Source organism: Eurytemora carolleeae, unplaced genomic scaffold (assembly GCF_000591075.1).
Source record: "Eurytemora carolleeae unplaced genomic scaffold, Eaff_2.0 scaffold812, whole genome shotgun sequence".
In the NCBI taxonomy this organism is placed as follows: domain Eukaryota; kingdom Metazoa; phylum Arthropoda; class Copepoda; order Calanoida; family Temoridae; genus Eurytemora; species Eurytemora carolleeae.
The window spans coordinates 4,262-32,165 of record NW_019396704.1 but is presented as its reverse complement, the minus strand read 5'-3'; the positions used below and the strand labels follow the sequence as shown (position 1 = coordinate 32,165).

Here is a 27,904-nt window from a genome sequence, read left to right as displayed (position 1 = left end):
GATCAAGCCATGAACTAACAATCATTTGTAAAAAATCCTTAAAAAATGTTGCTCTAGCCCAAGGTATGGGGGTGGATGACATTGGGGGAGGGGGGTAAGGGGGGGCGAGATGGATATTATTTCCCATTCTCATTAAATACACATAACACAATAAACATAATTGGGCAGTGTGTATACTACTACTTTTCTATACATAATTCAGCCTCCATCTCAACCTGCACCCCCGCTTTCTTTCATCAGTATTTTTGCTATTTGGATTCAGATTTTTTTCTTTTGAAAATTTGATATTTTTTAATAATCTTATTAAAGTTGATATTTCGAAATACTAATAAATTAGATATATAAACCCCTGATATCTTGATACTGTATAAATATATAATATATATATATAAATATATCCCGCACATGCTCTGTGAGACTGTTAAGTCCTAACTTTATGCGTATATATAAAACACAAGGAGTTAAACTATAGTCGTTCACGGAGCTATAGCTAGCAACTCAATAGATACAGAGTGATTCAGAAAATATGAATCTTAAAAAATTATGTTTCCTTTACAGTTTAAGAGATTAATCAGAAAATTAATGAGCAAAAAAGAATTGTATCTAAAACGAATTATTTTTAATGTGTAGTTTATCAATATATTATCTAAATCAAATATTTGCTCGAATAACTTCTATTTCAGCCATAAATATCATCAGAAGAAAGATGAGCGGAGAGTGCAAAATAATAACAGGTCAAGAAGTACATTATATATTTATAAAAAATAGTTGGTCAAAACTCAAAATGCACATATATTTATAAAAAATAGATGGTCAAAACTCAAAATGTACATATATTTATAAAAAATAGATGGTCAAAACTCAAAAAAGTACATAATATTTATAAAAAATAATTGGTCAAAACTCAAAAAGTATATAATATTTATAAAAAATAGTTGTTCCAAAACTCAAAAAAGTACATAATATTTCTAAAACATAATTGATCAAAACTCAAAAAGTGTATAATATATATAAAAAACAATTGGTTAAAACTCAAAAAGTGTATAATATATATAAAAAACAATTGGTTAAAACTCAAAAAGTGTATAATATAAATAAAAAACAATTGGTTAAAACTCAAAAAGTACATAATATTTATAAAAAATTGTTGGTCTAAACTCAAAAAGTACATATTATTTATAAAGAATAATTTGCCAAAACTTAAAAAGTACATAAATTTTATAAAAAAAGTTTGTTATTTACACTTTAAACTTTGTTTAACCAAACAGATCACAGTTTAAAGGTTTACACCGTTAGGTTGCAAAATTTTAGTGATTAATAAATCAAATTTTATGATTATATTAATTCCTATAATCTTACATTTGTCATATAATACACCCTTTACAATAGTCAAATGTTTAAAAACTTTAAAATCAAAATAATCGTCCACTTTTAACCCAAAAACCCCCTGGTACGGATTATACCCCCCTGGTACGGATTATACCCCCCTGGTACTCCCGATTTAAAAGTTTTACGCCTTTAAAGAATTAAATCAGAAAGCTAAAGCTTGGGTTGTTTATAAATGCACTATTACAGGAAGAAAGGAGAAATGGGTGGCTTAGTAACAAAGTATGTATTGTATTTATAAACTTTTTATATCTTTTCAGATCAGCTTCTTAGGGATACCGTCTCAGAGAGTGATGTGGAAAAACTTAATCTCAAAAAGTCCTCGAAATATTCAAAACTAAAACAGGAACGTTTTTGGATGGGCATTTAAAAGACTTTTTTAGATTTAATAATAATTACAAACGGTATCTAATTTTATTATTTGCTAATTTAAAAAGGATAAGAATTGTTAAGCTGGCCCACTTTTAAAACTAGATATTCTTTGTTTAAAAAAAAGTTCGAAAACAGTTATATTCTTTTATAATAATCATACTAAAAAATTTAATCAAATGTAGAATAACAAAACTTTTGTTTACAACAATATATTTCATTTAATTTTTCTTTTAATTTCTATATATAACTGAAACCATAAATTTTTTTTGGAAAAATTCTGAAAAAAATCGGCCAAAAAAAGTTTGCAACTTTGTCAATTTCTGTATATAAGAACAATTTCAATGCACTGCAAACTTGACAGAAGAAGGAGGTCAAATTTACATTTACAATTTTACTGGTTCGACCTTTTCACCTCTTAGCTCCTCTAGCTTTCATTTTAAGAGATAAAAGCAAATTTATCTGGTTACATACAGAAATCCAAACCATTTAATTGTTTTTCTTAATAGCTCTTAATAAGAGGTGATTGATTAAAGAATATACAGAGGGTCCCATACCATATTAGATTATCTCCAAGTTTTAACGCCAAAATAAAACCATAATAATCGAAAATTTCCGCTCCGTAAGAAAATTCTTATATTAGCCTTATTTAATTTTCTAAAATGATACATTCTTCTTAAATCTTCTGATTAGTCCCGAAAACCGTAATTTAGACCCATTGACGATCTAATATGATGTGGGACACCCTGTATGATATAGTCTACATTCTTTGATTATAAATTTAATAATTTTGTATCTTCTTAATTATTGTTAGATTTAAATGAGCACATGTTGAGGCTGGGAGACCAGTTTTGCGGGGCCTGGAGGTAATTCTGCAAATCCTGAGGCTCGGAGGTCATTTTTGCGGGGATCATGGCGCCTTTGCACCCCCTCCCTCATCATGCAGACAATGATACATTCAACTTGAAATTGTATTCTTCTATAAACAAAACGTAGAAGACAAGTTTTAAGGCATTCTTACTTTTAGGCTTTTTGGGATGGTAATGATTTTGGGAAGAAGGGAGGGAAGGGGCAAATGATTAAGATTTTGGAGAAAAATGTATAGAAGTAGGTAAAAATTAACAATTTTCGCGTGATCAAAATTTAATTTTACCATTAATCCGAATTTAATGAATTTAAGCCGTGTCTCAAATCCCCCAAAAGCTGGTTTTGATTTAAATCTTGAAAAATTGAATTCAATTTTAAGTAGAATCAACCATATTTAAGCCCCATCTCAAATTTTTTAAATTTGGTCTCATGACGCTGGATTCACAATGTTACCATTCACCCCTTCATTTGATCAATAATCAGTAATGTGAAATACACTTTTCTAGTTTGAAAAGTGTTTAATTCTGACAATATTAGTTTCTAAAGAAGAATTGCGCAGGTTACTTTATTGAAAAACCGCACAATTAAAAAGAATTAATTTTTCAAAGAGAAACTAATGAAAATGAAATTATAGTCAAAGGTTTTGATTTTGTTCCTTATGATCCCTGAAACTGTTGTTGATGTAGTTGTTGGCTGGTTTGAGTGCTACCCTGGGCTGCTTCATGAACGGCCTAGTGATGGGGTACACGGGCCCCGCCCTACCCAGCCTAACCAACAGGGATATCATACAAACTAAACTTTTTCAAAAATTTAATTTAATGAGAAATCGTTTAATGAAAGGAACTGCATGATCACTGCCCTTAATATTTTTGCAACTTGAGGATTTTAAAGCATATTTTATAGAATGAAATGTACACCAAAGACCTAAAACATCTGTGTCCGAATTTAATGAATTTGAGCCGCGTCTTTAATCCGCCAAACCCGGTTTCAATTGAGCGTCGGCTTAAATTTTGAAACATTGAATACAATTTTAAGTGAAACCAACCATATTTGAGCGGCGGCTTAAATTCAAGCCGCCGCTCAAATTCTTAAAATTCGGCCTCAGGTTGGAAAGATAAATTTTTTTTTTTTAATTATGTCCTTAATTAGATTTTATTTTCGCATCACAATTATCATGATTCATGACCAATTAGCATCCATACGCAGCCCAAGAAAATAATACAAAATTCAAACGGCAATTCTTTTTATGTTTTTTTTTTAATTGAAGCCGCTTCTATCCAACTTAACCCTATCACTGCTAGGGTACGTGAAAACCAGGATTCGCTCCTAAATATGACAAATGATACATCATTGGAAAGCTCTTATGCTCTTATACTTTTAGAATTTACAAAAAACTTTGCAAATTTGCAAAAAAAATTTTTTTTTGCAAAATACAGTTTTAAAGTAAAAATGCTTGCAAAAAAATGTTAAAAAAATGACAAAACATACATTTTTGTAAAGCCCTTGATCATTTTTTTTAAATACGCAAAAATGTTTACAAAATTTTAAATAACCTGATGTGTAATTAAGACAAACTAAAAATGTGCAAATTTCTTTTGACGGGTTGTATGTTAATAATTTGCCAAAATGTCTTTGCAAAACTTGTGCAATCCGTTTACTTATTTCATAGGCTTTCCAAAAAGCTAAGATTACTAAAATCTGACAACTGAAAGTGTTTAAAACGAAGATTTAGTTTGTTACAGGAAAAGTAGTCATTCAGGCAGTGTGCCTGAGGACTCAGGCAGTTAGTATAAAAGCCCTGTTTTAGACCTAAAAGAAGGGCTTTGGATATTTAGGACAGTCAGAAAATGTCAACAGCCTCAGACCAATACTTTTTAGGTTATGTTAAAAACTACAGGGGGGGGGAACGTTTTACTTGACCCCCACCCCCAACAGAAATAGGGGTAAATTATGCATGCTATATATACGTTCGTATTACTTTTATAATTGTTCATTAGTTTTTTAGTTTATAATAGTTCTTAATTTGCCGGTATATTTTTCTTAGTTGTTTCATCTTTTCAAATATTACTGGCATTATTTTTAAGATCTTTCTACAGTTTCTTTAGTCCTGCTGCTGAAAATAATAAAAAAAAACTTGTAAAGAAACTGATTACTCGTCTAAAACTTTAGTTTTCTGAATAATCTTATATTTTATTATATCGTAAATGATAAATCTACCAGGTACAAAAGTTTGAAAAGATTAAGCTTTACACTATCAGGTTGCACAGATATGGGGATTAGAAAGATAGAGTTTGAGGCAATACTCAATTATATTCTTGTTTGTTTGTTGTATGTACACTGTACAGTACAGGAGATGGAGGATTGAATATCTTGAACGTAAAGATGAATATTGATTACCAGCAAGGCAGCTGGATAGGTAATATATGTACACTGTACTGCACTTCTAAGGGACACGCACGCCGTACACGGTGCACGGTACACGGTAGACAATTAAGATGAGTATTGATTACCAGCAAGGCAACTGGATAGGTAATATATGTACACTGTACTGCACTTCTAAGGGACACGCACGCCGTACACGGTGCACGGTACACGGTAGACAATTAAGATGAGCATTAATTACCAGCAGGGCAGCTGGATAGGTAATATATGTACAATGTACACCGTACACTTCACAGTATACAGGGTTCACGGTACAGAATACACAATTAAGATGAGTTTTGATTACTAGTAGGGAAGCTGGATTGGTAATATACTGTGTACTGTACAATGTACATTACAAAGTACACACGGAACACTGTACACGGTACGTAATAAAGATGAGTATTGCTTACCAGTAGGGAAGCTGATTAGGTAATATATGTAAACTGTACAGTGTACATCGTTCAAATCTGAATTTGGAATTGTAAAATTTATTTCTGAAAAAAATGATTTCTTAGTTTGATACTCTTAAAATTACAGCTTTTGTGTTGTTTGTGCTTAAAGAAATCATGAACAAACATATTTTTATTATAGAATATATATTATTATAGAATATATTTTATTATAGAATATATATTATCATAGAATAGGTCCTGAAAAAAGGTTGCTTTGATGTACAATATGACGTTTAACATTTTTCTGTGACATTCAAACAAAATTTAGAAGCCTTAAAAAGCAAGATATTCAAATATTTCCTAAATGGTTTCGTGCATACATTTCAAATATATCAAATATATTCGCGAATCTCAATGATTTAAATTTTTTATAAATGTCAGAATATAAGATTTTAAGAAGAACAAGGTTTTGTAATATCGTAATAGACGAAAAAAAATGATGAAATAAAAATTAAATAATAAATTTTTCGTCTTCCTTTCTTTCATTTAAAAGAAGAACATAGATTTAAAGAAAGAGCATAGATGACACTCTTTCCACATTTGTAGGTCAATACTGTTTGTAAATGTATTATAATTTTGGACATTGCGGATTACATTTTGATTTTCTTAATATTTTCTTATTTTTGTTGTTGTGTAGGGCGGATGCGTGGACTAGCATTGGATGATGTAACCTGTTGACTTAATTAATCTCTTTATTTATTTCAGCTGGTCTAGTATCTATTGGTTGTCTGGTTGGTAGTTTATTGGCTGGACCTGTTATGGAAAAATATGGAAGACGATTTTCCCTGATAGTATGTTCCAGGTCAGTAAAATATAATACAGTACAATACAGTTTAGTACAGTGCAATACAGTACAATACAGTACAATACAGTTCAATACTATATAATACAGTACAGTACAGTACAATAATGTACAACGTAAATTGCAGTACTGAAGAAGTACAGTACAGTACTGTAAAGTACAGTACAGTACAGTACTGTAAAGTACAGTACTGAAAATTACAGTACTGTAAAGTACAGTACTGTAAAGTAGAGTACAGTATAATACAATACAGTACAGTACAATACAGTACAGTACATTACAGTACAATACAGTACTATACATTATTATACAGTACAATACAGTACAATACAGTACAATTCAGTACAATTCAGTACAATACAGTACAATACAGTACAATACAGCACAATACAGTACAATGCAGTACAATACAATACAATACACTGATATACAGTACAATAAAGTAAAATACAGTACAATACAGTAAAATACTGTGCAATGCAGTACTATACAGTATATCTACAGAACAATACAGTACAATGCAGTACAATACATTACAATAGAGTTCAATACAGTTAATTTGTAGTGGTAACTACTCACAACTGAATTTCTGAGTTTGAGTCACAAAAAATATATTTCTTAAAATTGTATAAATTCAACTCAAGAAAACAACTGAGTTCTGGTCACAAACTCTGTTTTTCTAATCCCTAATCTGTGCAACCCACAGGTTGAAATAGATATGGGAATAAGAACTCGGTACATTAAATATATATTTTTTTAGTGGATCATTTTGTTTTGGATTCTTTCTAATGTTGTTTGCTAGCTCCAATGTTCTGCTTTATATTGGGAGGTAAACTATGTTTTCTAATGTCGTCTTCAATTTCATAGTTTTCTTACAAAACATGACAGTTGGAAGACGACTTGAAGGTTGTCTCGTCTTTGCTTTTTGATAAAATTTTCTGCATTTACATGTCAACCTTATTTTAGATGTGAAATTCTAAAGTTAACAGTCTCAAACTTTAGTTTGTGGTCTGCCCTTGCTGTTCTTTTAATATTACCGGAGATACAGAGCGTCCCATATTATATTAGATTATCTCCAATCTTTAACGCCAAAATACGCACATAAAACTCGAAAAATCTAGCATTTTCTGAAAAAAAATTTCTATTAGCCTTATCAAATTTTTCAAAATGATTCATTATTCTTAAATTTTCTGATTTGTCCCCCAAATCGTAATTTAGCCCTATTGACGCGGTCTAATTTGATGTGGGACACCCTGTATGAAGAATTTTGGTTTTATTTAACAAAATTGAAACCTTTACGAAATTATTAATATCTCTGTTAATATTGACAGAACAAAAAAAAGTAGGCTACATTTTGGATATGCCAGATTAGGAGACTTTCGTGGTTTGTTTAAGAATCATACGTAGGTTAAAGTAGGTTGACGACTAAATGGGACATATAACTAAAAAAAACAAAGACGACTTTCAAGTATGATGTAGGTTCTGAAAAAGATTAAAAACCGACCAAGGTTTAAAAAACAACAAAACATGTTTTTTGTATAATTATAGAGGTTTCCCACAAAGGATGAGACTTCAGAGACGACTGTAGGGAATTTACACTGTATTATTCCCTTCAACAACTGTAAACTTCTTGTTTTCATTTCACAAAAAGACAAAGTTCAGACCAGAAGACGTTATTTTAATCTTGGAACCGTCATGACTTAATTCAGAGCAGAAGACGGTATTTTAATCTTGGAATCGTCATGACTTAATTCAGAGCAGAAGACGTTATTCTAATCTTGGAATTGTCATTACTTAATTCAGAGCAGAAGACGTTATTTTAATCTTGGAATCATCATTACTTAATTCAGAGCAGAAGACGTTATTTTAATCTTGGAACCGTCATTACTTAATTCAGAGCAGAAGACGTTATTTTAATCTTGGAACCGTCATTTCTAATGAATTTCAGTTCGTTCCATTACAGTTTAATCCTGGTGGGTAACCAGCTGTAGGTATCTATCATGAACTAATCGTTTCAAAAATCTTTGTGTTTTGTTTTTCTAGGTTACTAAATGGAGTTGGACTGGGGTTTGTGATGGCAACTAGTTCAGTTTACATAATTGAGATCTGTTCTCCGGATATGCGCGGACTTCTGGGTTGTTTTATTCAGGTTTACATTTCTGCTCTAGGTCAGAACTTTTATGTTTTGAATCTTGGAATAAAGCATTCTCAATCTCAATATGAGAGAACTTCGATTGATCATTAATCATACAGCATATTGATCTCCATTTTTTAGAGTAAATTAAGTCGTCGTCGTTAATATCAATACAATGAAGACGACTTTCATTTTGATGTCTACCCAGCTTTGCAAGCAGCATGGATACAAACGTGGAAACAAAAATAAACTGTCAATCACCAGCTTCTCTTTGTTTATTTGTAAACATGTAATTTGAAAAAAACTTGTTTGAAATAGAAACTTTTAAAAAAAATGCTCTTCATTGTATTGAAATAAACGAGGACCACTGTTCGAAAATTTGAATATGAACTAACTGTTTAGTTAATGTGGAGTATTGGTGTGCTAGTCATGTTCATTCTTGGATGTTTTCTTAATTGGTGGCAACTCATACTAGCAAAGGTACAGGGTGTCCCAAAAAACATAAAGATTAATATACGCTTTATGAGCTTATACAGGGTGTCCCACGAAACATGACTGTTAATGAATAGTTTTAAATGTCTTCTTCCATATACTAAAGAGACTAGTAACATTTTTATATGACAGTTATATTAAAGTAAAATTGATTTCACAGTAAATATATATAGAGTTAAACAATTTTTTAAAGAAATAAACTGCAAAAAGTCTTTAATATCTAATACAGTATGTGGAAGAAGACATCCAAAACTATTCACAAACTGTCATGTTTCATGGGACACCCTGTATGATATAGTCTACATTCTTTGATTATAAATTTAATAATTTTGTATCTTCTTAATTATTGTTAGATTTAAATGAGCACATGTATCCTAACATCTCCGCTTAATTAGAAACTTGAAAATTAGTCGAAGAATATTAAAAATATTTTTTTATATTCTATCATTATTCTACAATACCGAAATGCTACCGAAATAGTACCTAAAAAAAGTACAAAAATATAACCGATGTATTTCCGAATCCGTAGCGAAATATGTATCAGAACAAGTACATACCGAAACCTAACCAAACTTGTACCAAATAAGTACCGAAATATTGCCGAATTAGTACCAAATTTGTACCAAAAAAATGTACATGAAAAGTACATATACACTACCAAAAAGATTGCTAAAATTTATATTTGTTTCTCCTGCTAGATAGTATGCCTGGTTCCATATGTTCTGGGAATGTACATTTCACCTGAAAGTCCCAGGTGGCTTTTTTTACAAGGTAAAACATTGAAAAATATTAAAAATTTATGTTTTTTCTTTATTTTTAATTAAACATATAAATTTGATTATAATTAATACCAGCCCATCACAAAGACATTTTGTTTTTTAACAACAAGCGTCATTTCAAATATGTTTCCTTTTTTCATCACATGAAGGGGAGGTTTATGGACAGTTAGGACGGAAAAATTTTGCCTGAAAAAAATCACCAAAAATGCGCCAATTTCATATTTAAAGAGAAGAACCCGTGAAACTTTGAGAACGATAAAATTGGCGACTTTCAGTTAAGAGCTTTAACTGTTGAAAGGAATGGGGTAGCAAAGAGTCCAAAAAGTTTGAGTTTAAATGTACAGAGCGTCCCATATCATATTAAATTATCTCCAATCTTTAACGCCAAAATACGCACATAATACTCGAAAAATCTAGCATTTTCTGCAAAAAAATGTTTTACTAGCCTTTTAAAATTTTTTCAAATGATTCATTCTTCTTAGATTTTCTGATTTATCCCCCTTAATCATAATTTAGACCTATTGACGCAGTCTAATTTGATGTGGGACACTCTGTATAAATATTCTCTCCCATAGGTAAAGATGAAGAAGGAAGACGAGCTTTGAGATGGTTGAGAGGAGATATTCAGGAGAATATTCTGGAAGAAAAACTGATTAGGTTGGAACTACAGACAAGGATATCAGGTATAGTTAATAGTTTTCGATCGTTTTAAAAACTTTAAAGAATTCAAAACTTTGCAATATTTTTATCCAATGAAATGAAAAAATCAATTGGAACGTTTTGGATATAATTTTTTGTCAGAAAAAAAGTTTGGTATAATGTACGATTTATAATAAACAATTTTGAACACATTTGCTCTGCTAACACCATGCCAAAATTTTCACCTTGACAGAAAATATAATCAACAATCGAACCAGCTGAACCATTGTAGCTGAATAAAATCAGTGATAGCCAATTTTAAAGAATTGATAACAACTTCTTTTCGAGAGGCCGAATATAGGAATAGATAGGATATTTTTTGTTAAGTGCATATTTAATCTAAAACAAGGTGCTTGAGATTTGAAATTTGAAATTTTTTTATTTTTGGTTTAGATGAAGTTAAAATCCGGGAGATGATCAAGGAGCCAGGATTCTTAAAACCTTTTTTAATTGCAGTTTTCATCATGTTCTTTAGGTAAAACAGTTTCGCAGAAAAAAATGTCCAATTTCAACGATACCCTATAAACCTCTTTCAGAAAAAACTGTAAGATATATCTAAAAAATAATTAAAATCCGTTAGTTTTTAATCTCTGAAACAGAAATGCGCAATTCACTTTTACAGAGAAACCATGAAAATGATAAATTTTCAACCAAATTAATTAGGATATCTCATTCTTTATAACCATACAACGCTTTAATGGTACCGTTGTGAATGGAATATGCCTTTGCGGGTGCACAATGGAATTCTTCTCAAACCCTTGAAACAATGTTCCACATTTTTGATCAGATTAAGATTTCAAGGGGTACTGTTGTTAATCGGGCATTGTGATATTTTTGCACGGAGGATCACATTAAATTACGCTTTCAGTCCCTTTAACAAAAATAATTATTTTTTAATTTTTAGAAATATGTCTGGTATGGGGGTAATCATTGCTTATTGTAACACAATCCTGAAAGATTCAGGTAATCAATATTTACAAATTTACAATAAAAAAAAATAAACTGTTTTTTGATAATGTTTGTTTTATGTCAACAATTTATATCTGAGAAACAAGGATTTTGAAGAGTTTTACTTTTATTACAATTTTATTTTTCAAAATCTACAATATAAGATTTTAGGCAAAAAGGAAAACCTGCAATTTTTAAAATCGAACCAAAGAAATATTCTATTGCTGCTCAGTTCTATAGTATTCGTAGTATATATAGATACAATAAAGACGATTTCAATTTTGATTTTTATTAATCTTTTAAACATGGACGCAAAAATAACTGTCAACAGCTTCTCTTTGTTTTTTGTTAACTTGTTAATTAAAAAGCTTATTAGAAATAAACAGTTAAATCGAAAAGAGTCGTTCTTCATTGAATTGATAAAAACGACGACTACTGTATATATTACAACTTATTCTACACGTTCTTAAAATGTAAATTATATTTTCTTTCATTCTTAAAAAGAGCAAACAGTCGAGACAATTTATCTATCTATCATACAACTTGAAACATTATAATATCGGGAACTTGGTATTTTTTTAGAAGGGAGCAGGGGAAGTACTAGCATGCATTCCAGAGAGAGGACGGGCCCAAATCAAAGGACCAAAAACAAATTTGATATTTTTTTCTCTTTCTAGGAACTGAATTCGATGCTAACTTATCTAGTATAACAGTTGGGATTATCCTAGTTCTTTCATGTTTGTTCGCAACTCTTGTTCTCGTCAAATTTGCCAGGTAAGTTTAACCTACAAGGTTACCCATAAAAGGTTGAGAATTCAGAGACGACTGTTCGGAATGTATTCCGTTTTTTCTTGAATTTTTTTATTGTAAATAAACTTATTTCTAACTGTGTTAAACATTGAACATATAATTCACCTTAAACAACTTAACTTAGTCGCATAGTCCATCTTCATCCTTATACTAACAGCTTTAGTTCAGGTTGTTATTAAAGTCTCATCCTTTGTGGGTAACCAGCTGTATCATATTATATTTGGGGAACTAAACATTAAACTAACATTCCATTAGTCTTTACTTTAAACTGAATTATTATGTACAATTCTAATTGTACATAATATTTTTTGTTGTTTTACATGCCTACCGGCCGATCATTTTTTAAAAAATTTTAAGGATTCCTCTTTTTCTTGGTGATTTTCTAATTATTTTGTGGTTAAACATATTTTTAGGCAAAATTAAATGATTTCCACCACATGCACATGCACTGTGGTTTAAAGGTCTCAAGCCCTCAAGCAAAACTCGATGAGAATTTTGCCAATTTCTTCCTAAATGCCAAGCCTAACAACAAGTGCTTTATAGGGCCAAAATGTACATATAATTAGAGGTACAGAAAATCATTCGTGAGTTAGAGCGGTAAAATCAAAGCCCAAGGCGTTGCGACACTTCAAAGTCGACCCTGTCTGAAAGATTGATGAGACTTTTGAAAATCAGTCTGAATCTATGTGCACGGAGTCATGCGGATCCCAGAATCGTCCTTTAGCTGGTTTGAAGTGTTTTGAATACAAACACCCACCCACCCAGCTACAAGCTAAATATATGTATTTAAATGTTATTTTATTAACACAATTGCCCCAAGAACTCTTAACAGTTTTAACTGTTTAAGCTAAAGCTGGTATGATAAACCGTTGGGACAAATTTAAAATCAATTACAAATGTGATTAGAAATTCATGTTTGGAATAAGATTATTATTATAGATTTATTTCGTACACAAAGGTAAAATGGTAGAATATGACAAAACAAAAACAAGAATAAAGTATAATATACAAATAAAGTTTCTAGTCGGAACATAAAAAGCTGATCATGGTTGCGATCTCATTATCATCAAAGTTGTTTAGAACAAAATTATCTTCTTTGACTTTAAGTAATTCATGAAGAATGGGTAATTTCCATTCTTGGTCAAAAGGAATATGATTGTATATCATATTTTGTTTCACTCAAAATTTGTTCTGATTTCTAGATTGTACATTACAACCTTGTGCAAAAGATTCAAGATTTTTAACAGTTCTTAAATCACAAATTGTACAATGTAATGTGTATAATTGGATTAGGAAAACAGTTCTGGTGATATCTATGTTTCGATTAGGATTATAAAAAGAATAATGTGGGATTAGAAAAACAGTTTTAGTGATATCTATGTTTGGAATGGGATTATAAAGTGTATAATGGAATTCGGAAAACAGTTCTAGTGATATCTATGTTTGGAATAGGATTATAATGTATATAATGGGATTAGGAAAGCAGTTCTAGTGATATCTATGTTTGGAATGGGATTATAATGTATACAATGGGATTAGGAAAGCAGTTCTAGTGATATCTATGTTTGGAATGGGATTATAATGTGTATAATGGGATTAGGAAAGCAGTTCTAGTGATATCTATGGTTGGAATGAGATTATAATGTGCATAATGGGATTTGGAAAGCAGTTCTAGTGATATCTATGTTTGGAATAGGATTATAATGTTTATAATGGGATTAGAAGAGCAGTTCTAGTGATATCTATATTTGGAATGGGATTATAATGTATATAATGGGATTTGGAAAGCAGTTCTACTGATATCTATGTTTGGAATGGGATTTTAATGTGAATAATGTTATTTGGAAAGCAGTTCTGTTCTACTGATATCTATGTTTGGAATGGGATTTTTAGTTTTGATGTAAATAATAGGATTTGGAATACAGTTCTTGTAATATCTTTGTTTGGAAAGGGATTATAATGGGTAAAATGGTTTTAGGAAAGCAGTTCTTGTAATATCTATGTTTGGAAAGGGATTATAATGGTTAAAATGGTTTTAGGAAAGCAGTTCTTGTGATATCTATGTTTGGAATGGGATTATAATGGGTAAAATGGTTTTAGGAAAGCAGTTCTTGTGATATGGGTAAAATGGTTTTAGGAAAGCAGTTCTTGTGATATCTATGTTTGGAATGGGATTATAATATGTAAAATGATATTAGGAAAGCAGTTCTTGTGATATCTATGTTTGGAATGGGATTCTAATATGCAAAATGATATTAGGAAAGCAGTTCTTGTGATATCTATGTTTGGAAAGGGATTATAATATGTAAAATGATATTAGGAAAGCAGTTCTTGTGATATCTATGTTTGGAATGGGATTATAATATGTAAAATGATATTAGGAAAGCAGTTCTTTTGATATCTATGTTTGGAATGGGATTATAATATGTAAAATGATATAAGGAAAACAGTTCTTGTGATATATATGTTTGGAAAGGGATTATAATATGTAAAATGCTATTAGGAAAGCAGTTCTTGTGATATCTATGTTTGGAATGGGATTATCCTTCACAGTTCTAGGTTTCTACTTCCAAACTCTGGAAGCTGAGAAGGAAAATAGTTTCGAAGGTAAATAGATAAAAATCCACGAAAAAATCTTTATTTTTTTATTAAATTATATTCTCAGTAAAATTTGTATTGTTTGAAAAATTTGATTTTCTTTACTGATTTTTTTTATTTTTATAATGTTGTTGTTGTTTTTGTTTTAGTTTTTGATGTTGTAGGTGTAATTATTGTGCTGTTGCTGTTGTTGTTGTAGTTGTAGAAATAGTAGTGGTTACTTCTTTGCTGTTGTTGATGTTTTTGTTGTTGTTGATTTTGATATTGTTGTTTATGCTGTTGTTGTTGATGCTGATTTTGATATTATTGTTGATATTGCTGTTGTTGTTGTTTTATTGTTGTTGTATTCATGGTGTGGTTGTTTTTTATGTTGTTTTTACTGCCGATGTTGTGGTTGTAGAACTGTTGTTGTTTTTGTTGGAATTGCTGTTAATGTTGTTGTTGTGGTTGATTTTGATGATGCATAGGCATGTATGGTGTTCTAAATATGCAGTACAGATGGGTTCCATGTACTGCAATCCTTGCATTACTGTTCCTTGGCAATAGTGGATATGGAACCTTAGGTAAACCACTCTAAGCTTTAGGTGCGTACCATATATAACCATATATTACCATATATTACCATATATTACCATATATTACCATATATTACCATATTTTACCATATATTACCATATATTACCATATATTACCATATATTACCATAAAGAAATTAAAATTTTGAAACAAACTCAAATATAATAATCACCATATCTTTCAAACCTTTAATATTTCAAATTAAAAATATTTTATCTGACAAAATGCATAGTTAAAAATATCAAAGGTCTACGATATCAGGTTGCATGGATAAAGAGATCAAAATATTCGAGTTTGTGTCTAAATCTGTGTACTTAATATTTTTAGCTTGTAGGTAGCATTGTGTACTTTATAATTAATTTTTTATGATTATTTAATAATACTGTGTTAATACTTTTTTATTTCTATTTTGTAATTGACAGGTGCTCTTCTGTACTTAGCACTAGATATTTCCTAATTAGTATTTTTTGTAATGAATAGTTTTTTTTAGTTAGTAATTGCTCTTGTGTACTTTGTACTGAACAATTTGCTATATTGTCAGCATTACTGCTTTCTTTGTACTGAACCATTTGTAATATTGTAAATAGTGGTTGATAATCGTTTTTTATTTCAATTGTTTTATCAAGACAAATAACCTGAATGTTTTTGACCTAGGATTTTCCGACCAAAAACTATATTTTGTCTTTAAGAGTCGTCGTTAATGGTCGTCAACGAGGGGTTGTTTTCAGGAACGATCGTTTGAAAAACGAAAAGCAATCGTTTTTAAAAACAACTGTTTTTTAAAACCGAAAAACGATCGTTTTTGAAAACGAACGTTAAAAAAAGAAAGAACGAAAGATTGTTTTTGAAAATGACCGTTTTTATAAAACGACATTTATTAGAATAAGTTTGTTTTTTTAAAACGTTCTTTACGTTTTTGGTTTTTTCTTCTTCGTTTTTATAAAAAAGCGATCTTTTTTCAAAAAAGTGAAAACGATCCATCCCTAATAAGGATTCTGTAGGGGATTAAATTATATTAATGTTATTAAATGGTTTTAGTTGGGTTTGATTTGCATTTTCCACTCATTTCTGGCATTTACAAACTCCATCAAATAAAGGCAATTAATTTCCTACCTTTCAGCTTTCACATTGTTTTATATCCTTCATTATAGTAATTCATTTTAGATTAACTACAAAGATCTGTAAAAAAAACTAAATTCATTTTAAGTAACATAAAAAATAGTTTTACTCTAAGAGGAAAAAGATGTCACTTTTTTAAATCTTTAGAAAAGCTACTCTGCAAAACTTAAAAAAATATTGTCTTTGTATATTCTAATTTCTAATTTCTTAAATTTTCTTGTCGTCAATATGTTAATTTCACTATACTAAAAGAAAAATGTCTTACTTTTTAAAATTTAATTCTTAATAATCTTGATCTTTTAACATTTCATCCCCCCCCCCTGGAAGAGCTTTATACTTAATCTGACATATAGTACCCTACTGCATTAAAAAACTCGATTTTTTTTACATTTTTCCTTTTAATGGTAATCATGAACATGGAGAATGGAGATCAAGTTACTAAACGGGGATGTTTGTGTCCCCAAGATTCTAGGGGGGGGGGCGGGGGGGGGGGAAGTAACCCACCTTATTTACGCCACTGTACTTGTGTGTACTTTTAGCTTAGCCAAGTCTAAATAAAAAATATATTTCTTTTAAATATATATTCTTCAGTTTGGGTTGTTATTGCTGAAATTCTACCAAAGAAGACGAGGTAAAGGATGGATTGAATAAAAAACAAATGGATTTCTATGAAATATGAACCCTTGAACCCAACATAATACTTCAAAAATAGAAACAATATATCTCAGCTCCTTTCAACAGGATATCGGAGAATTTTTTTTTAGATCACAAATTTTTTCTGTCATTTTTTTTTCCTGTTTTATCAATATTAATTTTAAACCAATCAAACTTTTAAACCTTTAGATGTAGGTTGACTATTTATTAAAAGTTTAAACATTCAAAGTTTTGATTTCAATGAAAATGCTTTTAAAATAAAAACATAATTTCTAGACAGAAACAAAGCTACTTCCCTTAAATCAACCTAAAAATGTAAATTTGTGTAACTTTTAAACCACATAGAAAAATTGAGGTGGCTCAATAAAAATCATTGCTCGACTAAATTCTATCGTCTGCAGCAGTAGATTTTATATTTAGTTTGATTAAGCATTTTGAAGTAAAGAAAATAGTTTTACATTTCTTGAATGAATTATTTAAGACTGCAAAATCTCCTTTTATCCTTTATCATCCCTTATGGGTGACCAAAATCAAACTTTCCACCGTGTAATGAGTGGCGACCCATACCTTTTATATTTTTTAAAATTAATTTTCGGATTTTTAACCAAAAATATGGAAAATTGCATCCATCTAAATCTTAAAACTCTTTTTTTATTTTAGATCTTTGGCGAACTCAATTATAATATTCATCGCGTACCTGATAGGAAACCAATTCATATACAAACACAGGGGATTAAATACTTAGCTTTTAAAAAAATTATATTTATCAATTTTAATATTTTTTTAAACCCTCAACCCCAAAGTACAAAGTTTTATCTTGAAAGAGTCACGATTTAATTCTTGGTTATTAAAATTTGAAATAGAAGAAGGAAAAAATATTTTGCTTACAGTCCCTTTAATAACGACCTAAAAATAATTGATTTGGAAAAAAAGAAAATTTACAGTTTCAGGGAACCATAAATTGTAAGCAAATATATATATATATATATAATAAAAGTCGTCTCTGAAGTCTCCTCCTTCATGGATAACCCTGTCTATAACCCTGCAAGGTTCATTAACCTAAGCCTAAACTGAGGGGTCCAGAAAGCACAATCAACTTGAATCATACTTAAAATTGGTTTGGTAAAAATCATCATGAAAATCCGCTAAATTATAGACAAATAGAAACCCTTTTATCGTACTATAGTAAAGCTAACGTTTTCCTGGATAAAATATGATGAATTGTTTGCTTAGGATTCATCTCAACAAAATCATTCATTGATCTCACATTACTTCTTCAAGAAAGCGGAGCTTTCTACTTTTATTCAGCAGGTTAATCTAGGTCTAGGTCCAGGTCTAGGTCTAGGTCTAGGTCTAGGTCCAGGTTTAGGACCAGGTGGCCAGGTCTAGGTCTAGGTGTATAATAAATATTAATATGTTTAGTATGCATGCTGGGAGCTGTGTTTACTATTGTATTTGTACCAGAAACACGCGGGAAGTCTTTACAAGAAATAGAACTGCAGTTTAGTAAAAAATGACTTATAAATTGTTAAATAATTTGATATTTCATTTTAGTTAATTTGTAATGATTGTAAAAGCATATGTTTAATACCTCTTAATATAAACTGAAGTAAATTCAGGAATAAAGTCACGTTAAACTGAAATAATTTCAGGAATAAAGTCACGTTATACTGAAGTAAATTCAGGAATAAAGTCACGTTAAACTAAAGTAAATTCACGAATAAAGTCACGTTAAACTAAAGTAAATTCAGGAATAAAGTCACGTTAAACTGAAGTAAATTCACGAATAAAGTCACGTTAAACTGAAGTAAATTGCGCGAACTATTTAACTATTTGCAGTGAACAAACGAAAAAAAACTTTTAATTCAAAAGTTTATATTTTATCAAAAAAAAAAAAAAAAAAGATTTTAAAGCGAGAAACCCTCCAGGCCCCAAGCGTAGTTTTAATTGTAATGAATTTGCAAATTAGAAAGTGTTGTTAAAGACCGCCAAGCAAAGTTTGTATCTGAGAATAAACTTTGAAAAACTTTCTAATATAATTACTAACTTAAAGGAACCTACTTAAGGATCAAGGAAAACTTTAACTTCTGAAAATATTAAGAACATTAATAAAACTTTAAAACACACTGCTGCTATAATGTACAGCTAACTATAACGATGATAACCGTAAATAATGAAATGTACCATGAAGTGACCATGAATGATAAAGTACAAAAAATATACATAAACTATTTTATTGAAAACAGTAACATCTCGGGGTTAATTATTTATCTAAACAATTATCACATGATTACATCAAACACCATTTTTACAAATATTTCCTAATTATATCAAATTGCTAAACATGTAAATATTGTTGCTATTGCATTCCAATAAATAAAATACATTATCACATTTAATAAATATTAAATTATAAATTATAAATATCTTAGGGTTGCATAAAAACAATTTAGCAGAAGGGTATCACAAAAGTACTTCCCCCCCCCCCATTATTCCTACATAGGTCGCTTGATTTTTCTTCCATGTGGTGCTGCCGTGGTTTTGATTGATTATAGATTTTTTTTATCTAACTGCATTTTTAGAGTGTGCATCATGAAATATTAATTTGCAATAAAAGAATGGAAGGAGAAAAATCTGAAGCTTCACTAGAATCTAAAATCTTTTACTCTCCAATTTGTTTTCGCACTTTTTAAAAAAGCAAATATTGCTTTTGGCCCAGATCTTTTAAAACTTTTCTTCTTTTAAAATCACATTTGATTATGAACCTTTCATTTGAAAACGCTTTTTGTAAAAAAAATGTTCAAACAATACTGAATCAGAATATGAGAAATGAATCCAGGTTTAATGTGGAATGGCTGGTTTTTTTGTCATTGTAAAAGAAAATGAATCAAAAACCTCCCTGAGAAGTTGAGACCTTCAAAGTTATTCTACAATATTTCCAAAATGAGAATTTAAATTTAAAACAATAAAAGATCTTCAAGCAATTCATTTGACCGGGGGTTTACAATGAGAATAAAAATGAAACTGTTTATTTTCCTGTGACCAAATTTGAGCTACGTCGGTGAACTAGCTTTATACCGGTTCAAATTGAAACCACCGAGTAAAAGTTTAAGCTTCAGAAATGATTTTAATCGGTGATTCAAAATTAAACCAACGGTCTGAGCAGTTTAGGGAACCCCAAAATTCATTTAAGGAATTGAGTCTTCGCCACAAACTCAAATTTTCTAATCCCTATAACTTTGCAACTGCAAACTTAACAGAGATATGAAAATCAGAGTTTGTGGCAAAGACTCTGAAATAAAATCTATGGCTAATGTTTAGCCAACAACAATGTCTTCAGTTAAGCATAGGAATCCTAGAATCATGTCTCAATCCTTTAACAATCAGAACTTCAATTTCTGCTAGATCACAAAGTCAAATTTTAATAATCAACAGCTTACACCATCAGCAGGTTTCCAAACCACAAAGAGTATGGATTGATTGATTTTAAGTTTCCAGATTCCAAATTTCCAATGATCACGTGGCATGCGCGCAATTCATCATAGTTTAAAATATTTATATGCGCGCTAGGATATGGTGCACATATTCACATGCGCGGATTTTCCAATGCTTGGTTTCAAAGATTCCGATCTTCTTTTTAATCCTTCCAGGTACACATGTCTATACAGGATTTATAATTATTCAATCAATCAATCAATTAATCCATCTAGGTACGCATGTCTGTACAGGATTTATCTTTAATCAATCAATCAAATGGTCAATCAATCAATCAATCCAGGTACACATGTAATTGCAAGATTTATTTTTATTAAATCAATCAATCAATCAATCAAGATATCAATCAATCAATGCATCAACCAAATTACCCATCGATATACAAATGTCTATACAAGATTTATAATTATTCAATCAATCAATTTTTTAATCAATCATTAAATCAATCAGTTAATTCCTCCAGATACACGAGTCTATACAAGATTTATTATCAATCAATCAATAAATATTTCAATCAATCATTAAAGCATTCAATCAATTCCTCCAGATACATGTGTCTATACAAGATTGATTATCAATCAATCAATCGATCCCCCAGGTAAACATGTCTATAAAGGATTATTATTATTCCATCAATCAATCAACCAATCAACCATTATATTAATTAATCTCTCCAGGTAGACATGTCTATACAAGTTTTATTATTAACAAATCAATCTACCAATAAATCAGTTAATTCCTCCTAAAACACACATCTCTCTATTGCACGGTAAATTATTAATCAATCGAATGATCGATCAATCAATTAATAGATTAAACAATTAATCAATCTACCAATATATTAATTAATCTCTCCAGGAATTCATGTCTATACAAGTTTTATTTTAGACAATGAATCCATCAATTAATCAATTAAAATCTCCAGTTGCATGTGACTATACAATGAGTATTAATAATCAATTCATGGATCGACAAATCAATAAATCAATCAATTAATTTCATCAGATGCACATGTTTATACAAGATTTATTATTAACAATATATCAATCAATCAATCTACCAATCAATCAATCCCCCCAGGTACACACAGGATTTATTGTTAACAAATAAATCGATAAATCAATCATTAATCAAGTAATAATTCGATCAACCAACAAAAATCTACCAAACAAAAAAATGAATTCATAAATCAATCAACCAATCAACCAATCAATCAATAAACCAACAGATGAATCAAGCAAATAACAACAACTAATAAAATTATTGATCTAGCAATGAAACAATTAATGCTATGATTTCATAATCATAATCACTAAAACTTCCATTCTGATCTTGATAGTTGATGAAGCATTCTTAATTTCATGTTTAAAGTATCAATCTTAAGTAATCAATCAACAAATTAGTTCTAAATTAATCAAACAAATCATGAAAAACATCACATTATACGAGGGAAGTCGATAATGTCAATATAATGAAGACGACTTTTTTATTTAAATTTTATTGTGAACAAGTTTTTCCGAATTACAAGTTTACAAGTAACTAAAGAGAAGCTTTTTTGATTGACAGCTTCTCTTTGTTTCCACTATTTGTGTGTTCATGCTGTTTAAAAGCTTGATATAAATCAAAATTAAAATCGAAAGTCGTCTTCATTGTATTGATATATTCGCCTACCATTGTAGAATGTATATTATTATTGTAATCACCATTTGCTCAAAATTTAAACTATCAATCTATAAATTATCGTTAAACCAACATAAAAGGTTTTCCTTGTTAATTTGTTTATCTGTTTATTGATTCATCTGAAATATATCTTCAATGTATGATTTAGTTAAATGGTTTACCTGTTGAAGAGTCCCCCAGCAAGGGGAACTGAATCCTTTCCAGGTCTAATCCCAACCTCAAACATTCCCCATACAGGTTTATGATCACTAGTAACTACACCTAAACACAGGTTTATGATCACTAGTAACTATACACCTAAACACAGGTTTATCATCACTAGTAACTATAACTAAACACAGGTTTATGATCACTAGACCTAAACATAGGTTTTTGATCACTAGTAACTATACACCTAAACACAGGTTTATGATCACTAGTAACTATACACCTAAACACAGGTTTATCATCACTAGTAACTATAACTAAACACAGGTTTATGATCACTAGTAACTATACACCCAAACACAGGTTTATGATCACTAGTAACTATACACCTAAACATAGGTTTATGATCACTAGTAATTATACACCTAAACATAGGTTTATGATCACTAGTAACTATACACCTAAACACAGGTTTATGATCATTAGTAACTACACCTAAACACAGGTTTATGATCACTAGTAACTACCCCTAAACTCAGGTTTATGATCACTAGTAACTATACACCTAAACACAGGTTTATGATCATTAGTAACTACACCTAAACATAGGTTTTTGATCACTAGTAACTATACACCTAAACACAGGTTTATGATCACTAGTAACTACACCTAAACACAGGTTTATGATCACTAGTAACTATACACCTAAACACAGGTTTATGATCACTAGTAAATATACACCTAAACACAGGTTTATGATCACTAGTAACTATACATCTAAATACAGGTTTATGATCACTAGTAACTATACACCTAAACACAAGTTTATGATCACTAGTAACTACACCTAAACACAGGTTTATGATCACTAGTAACTATACACCTAAACACAGGTTTATGATCACTAGTAACTATACAACTAAACACAGGTTTATCACTAGAAACTTGAATTTGAAATGTCTGCCATGCCTACCACCGGTTCAAATTTGAATTACAGATTCAAATCATTCCATAATCTTTAACTTAATCGGTGGATTAAATTTGGACAGGCAGTAGTATGTTCAGCGACTAACCACAAATTAATCAAATTCGAATTGGGGTTCCTATGGCTACAAATAATATAAAAACTAAAATTCAAACACAGGGCAAGGAAAGGTAACAGTAATTTTCCTGTGTAAATAACAAATATATTAATACAGTTAATACTGAACATGAAGAGAGATTTGAAGCACAACATGAGAGAATAGTTAATGTTTATTTTATTATTGAATATGTTAATAGGAAAAGAAAGAAAAAGTTAATTATTAAAAAAAATGTGTGTGTGTAAATAGATAGATAGCTGATAAGAAGTGCTTTTTGTTTAATTGTTCTTCTACTTAACTACCAATGTACCCTATGCAATACAACAATTATTAACAAAATAAAGCTCTTAGCTCATAAAAATATATATATATATATCTGACAAGTAATACAAAATAATTTGTAAAACAATGTAAAACACTATTAGTTTTAGCTGTATGTTATATATTTCCATAATAAAAAGACCTCAAACTAGGGTAAATATGATCAAATTGTTTAAGGTAAAAAGATATAAAGCAATTCATTCATGTCTTTTTAAGTAGAAATACATCCACATTATACGACTGAATTCAAATCTAATACAAAACTTTATACTCACAAAGAGTGTATTACTGTATACTCTTTTTATGTTTAAATTTTATAGTGAAACCTCATTCATAGATTGTCAAGTACTTAACAATCTATTTGCTTTAACCTATTTTCTAAAATATTAAGAATATGGATAAATAAATACCTTGAACACTGTCATAATGAAGAGGTTTAACCCTTGTACCGGGGTGATGCTTGTATAGAACCCTATAATACAGTTTATATTATTTAAAGAGATTCTTTCCGAAATGTGAGCTGTGACCTTTCATTAATAGAGTGTCATATCGGATTCACAATGGTACCCTTTAAATGCTTATTTCGACAACAATTAAGAAGCTTGAAATGTGTTAACAATAAGTTGAAGAATCCCAAATATGCTGTAGCACAACAAACTATTCTAGAGTTTGCTTTTACCATTTTTTCGTGAAGCTAGGTCACAGCTTGATACAAAGGTTGCAAGCTTCACGCAAAAAATAATGAGGAATTTTATTTCTTAAAGGGACTGTAAAGGAAAAATGAAAGGTGGTATAGGAAAAACCTGAGAATCTAAGGCGTATAATTTTGACACAGTTTTATATCAATTTCTCGAAACAGGAACATCAGATAGATGTCTTGCAGGTATCGTTCAACGCCTGAGATTCTCAGGTTTCATCCTATACCCCTTTCATTTTTCCTTTACAATCCCTTTAAAAACTAAAGCTAAACATGAGTGTTTAATATTCTATGGAAGGACAACGAGGTTATAGTGTATAGTGATGATGTACGCTAATTCTTTACTAACTATATAGGCCATAAACTATACCGAGAGCGTACTGCATATTTGTTTATTATAAGTTGATTCTGGCCTAACCTATAGTATATCAATACTAGAAAACAGTTGTAAGTGTACAGTACAGCTAACTGAGCACACAGGTAGAAAACTATCATCCCCCCTGTGAAAGGACTATAACAAAGTACAGTTGAGTTTGTAGTGTCACAGCACTGATCGAGACGTTACGAGACTTCAAGTCGACCCAGTTATTCAGGTTTATAAACAATTTCTTTGGTCAGTAAAAAACAATAGTTTTTTCAAAATCTTTTGTTAATTAGTTTGTTTAGTAAAAAAAAGTCCGTTCGAACGATTTTAAATCGTTCGTTTTTTCGTTAGTTTTATATTTCTCTGTACGATCCAAATCTTGATCGTCCATCGTTCGTTATATTCTGACGACAACATCGTTCACGAAAAATTACGATCGTTCTGAAAACGATGTCGATCTCTTCTTGTAATACCTGTCTGTATAGGAAGGAATTCTCTGTTTAGTAGAAGTATCAAATTCATCTGTCCCTGGATCATATTTATAAGTGGGACGGAACAAAATAGGATGCTCTCGAAATCCTCTAAAAATAAAAACAAAAAATTATAAAAGATTAAAAAGGCTTTGGTCGTCAAAAATGGATTTATTGTTATTTTTACTTAAAAGAAAAACACAGTGAGTATAAATTTGAAGATTAAAACCATTAAATCAGATATGTATTATGTACAGGGTTACCCACAAAGGATGAGACTTCAGAGACGAATATGGGGTTTTTTTGTCACATTGTTGGTCCTCTGCACATTCACACTTGTGTATTTCTTTTTTAAATCTTCAAAAATACCATTAAAGAAAACCCCAATTTGCTGTTACCAAAGAGCTCCAGGTTGTCATTAATGTCTCATGTGTGGGTAACTCTGTACGTGATTTAAGTACGCAGTTTAGGGAAAGGAACACTCGTCAGAAACTTTGATTTTATAACCCTTTATCTCTGCAACTTGATTGTAGAAACCTTTAATTATTTAAACTGTTGGAAATATAGTATGCCATATCAAAGATCTATGTTCAGGTTGCAACTTGCAAGATATAAGGATTAGACAATTAAAATGAGCGCTCTATTCCAATTGATAATGTAAAAAAAATACGGGGTTTGACCTAAAAACTGTTCCTTCTGACATTAGCCATGTTAGTTGATCTGTTTCTAGTACGCTTAATCCATCCTGAAACAGATAATATGTCTAGTACGCTTAATCCATCCTGAAACAGATAATATTTCTAGTACGCTTAATCCATCCTGAAACAGATAATATTTCTAGTACACTAAATTAATCCTGAAACAACACTGCATGACTCAGTTCAACTACCTTACATAGCCGGTCTGTCCCTTTAAGTTATGACATTTATTACTTAAGTAAATGATCTATTCTTTAAAGTAAAAAAGGTCCAAAACTACGTTTGCTCAATTTTGCCAGCAAGCAATCCAGGAGACTGAACTCCCGATATTTCATCGAATTACTAAATGTGCCAACACCTTTATATTAGTAAAACTTTGCAAGATCAGCTAAATTTAAAACTTTAGATTGAAATATATAAAACTATTTTTTCACTAGATTAATTAATAAACTAAGCTATCAAGGCCGGCTTCGCGCCCATCTTCTATTTTAATCTTAAACTGTTTCTAAATCATTCAACATTTTCTCTTTGATAAACAATAATAAAAAGTTTTCCGGATTTACGTGTTTTTTTTTAATTTTACAGAAATCATAAATTTTTAAGGACAATTATTGTAATTCTGAGCATCAATAAACCTTCCCTTGGGTCATGCGAGGTCTTACATCAAATTTGGGCTCGATCGGTTCAGCCGTTTTCACGGTTATCATTATAACAAACAAAAAACCTATAGACAAGCAAAGTATATACTAGCTTGGGAATCCAGCTTTGCCATAGCGATCTAATCAATTTTTCAAACCAGGCTAAGAAAGTTGTCTTGATAAATTTTAATTCATTTTCTATCTACCTATGTATTAAACGCCTACTCCATAACAAGTTCTCGAAACGTATCTATCCAGGTACTATCCGTCCGCTATCAAATTCAACCAGGACTGAATCCACGGCTCTAAATGCCACAGAGGGGCCCAAGCCTAGCTATCACAATCCAGCTATAATGCAATTTTCTAAATGCCGCACAGAGACACAAGCCTAGCTATACAACAAGCTATATATCAATCCCAAATGACGGGGACAATCCAGTGCTCTAAATGCCACACAAAGACACAAGCCTGGCTATCAACAAGCTATATTTCGATCTCAAATTAACCGGGACGATTCCACCTGGTTATATCAACACAGGGTTTCAGGATTACTCTCTCGTAATAATCAGTACGGAGTTACTCATATAAACTGAGGTGTTTAGATTATAATTGAGTCATTAAGAGCGTAATTACAAGTTATGCGCTGTTATATATAAGGTAGTTAAACAATCACAATATGGATACGGAGTTATAGTACATAAATTCTACGTACATGGAATTGGTTAATTGCAATACAGGATCTGCATCATTTACTATATGAACTAGGTACGACGGAAATTACAATGGGCCTCAATTTTGCTACACCTATCTATCTATTTATATGTCTGTTTATTTTTTCTATCTATCTATCTATCTATCTATATATCTATCTATCTATCTATCTATCTATCTATCTATCTATCTATCTATATATCTATCTATCTATCTATCTATCTATCTATCTATCTATCTATCTATCTATCTATCTATCTATGTATATATCTATCCTATTAATTACCTCAATATCTCTGATGATTTCTTCTCTAGATTGCTCCAATCTAAAATTAATGGAATTAATTGAAAACAATTTCAAACAAAACTAAACTTGAAAAAGGAACACTAAACTAGAAAAAGGAACACTAAACAAGAAAAAGGAACACTAAACTAGAAAAAGGAACACTAAACTAGAAAAAGGAACACTAAACTAGAAAAAGGAACACTAAA

General features: G+C 30.4%; 2 protein-coding genes across 6 annotated transcripts in view; one reads left to right on the top strand and one right to left on the bottom strand.

The window, feature by feature from the left end:
• The first annotated feature begins 637 nt into the window (after positions 1–637).
• On the top strand, positions 638–18,752 carry LOC111707589 (facilitated trehalose transporter Tret1-2 homolog). 5 transcript variants are annotated; one of them, XM_023480717.1, is made up of 19 exons: positions 638–734; positions 1,647–1,732; positions 3,309–3,400; positions 4,968–5,038; positions 6,204–6,300; positions 7,061–7,129; positions 8,344–8,449; positions 8,837–8,914; positions 9,625–9,697; positions 10,281–10,388; positions 10,798–10,879; positions 11,309–11,367; positions 12,030–12,126; positions 14,666–14,769; positions 15,228–15,323; positions 17,047–17,086; positions 17,770–17,813; positions 18,343–18,420; positions 18,532–18,752. In XM_023480717.1, the coding sequence occupies exons 1-19, from the start codon at positions 707–709 to the stop codon at positions 18,624–18,626; spliced, it is 1,503 nt and encodes a 500-aa protein (XP_023336485.1). In that variant the 5' UTR covers positions 638–706; the 3' UTR covers positions 18,627–18,752. The 5 variants fall into 5 exon arrangements, with proteins under 5 accessions (XP_023336485.1, XP_023336486.1, XP_023336489.1 ...); XM_023480720.1 differs by lacking the exons at positions 638–734; positions 1,647–1,732 and having other exon boundaries at positions 3,316–3,400; positions 4,973–5,038; XM_023480718.1 differs by lacking the exons at positions 1,647–1,732; positions 3,309–3,400; positions 4,968–5,038 and having other exon boundaries at positions 653–734.
• Positions 18,753–19,327: 575 nt separating this feature from the next.
• LOC111707583 (72 kDa inositol polyphosphate 5-phosphatase) overlaps positions 19,328–27,904 on the bottom strand; it is a gene marked incomplete at its 5' end in the record, with an annotated part of 12,206 nt that continues 3,629 nt past the window's right edge. The window contains 8 exons of the mRNA XM_023480709.1: positions 19,328–20,769; positions 22,446–22,545; positions 22,771–22,892; positions 23,101–23,278; positions 24,245–24,306; positions 25,369–25,476; positions 26,046–26,110; positions 27,699–27,738. Coding sequence (XP_023336477.1) covers positions 20,676–20,769; positions 22,446–22,545; positions 22,771–22,892; positions 23,101–23,278; positions 24,245–24,306; positions 25,369–25,476; positions 26,046–26,110; positions 27,699–27,738 — 769 coding nt within the window. The remainder of the gene's footprint in view (positions 20,770–22,445; positions 22,546–22,770; positions 22,893–23,100; positions 23,279–24,244; positions 24,307–25,368; positions 25,477–26,045; positions 26,111–27,698; positions 27,739–27,904) is intronic.

Excerpts from the sequence above, each read along its gene's own strand:
- LOC111707589 (XM_023480717.1), top strand. The coding sequence starts at position 707 with ATGAGCGGAGAGTGCAAAATAATAACAG. Across the intron at positions 735-1,646 it reads AGAGTGCAAAATAATAACAG|ATCAGCTTCTTAGGGATACC; the intron begins GTCAAGAAGTAC and ends ATATCTTTTCAG. Across the intron at positions 9,698-10,280 it reads CAGGTGGCTTTTTTTACAAG|GTAAAGATGAAGAAGGAAGA; the intron begins GTAAAACATTGA and ends TCTCTCCCATAG.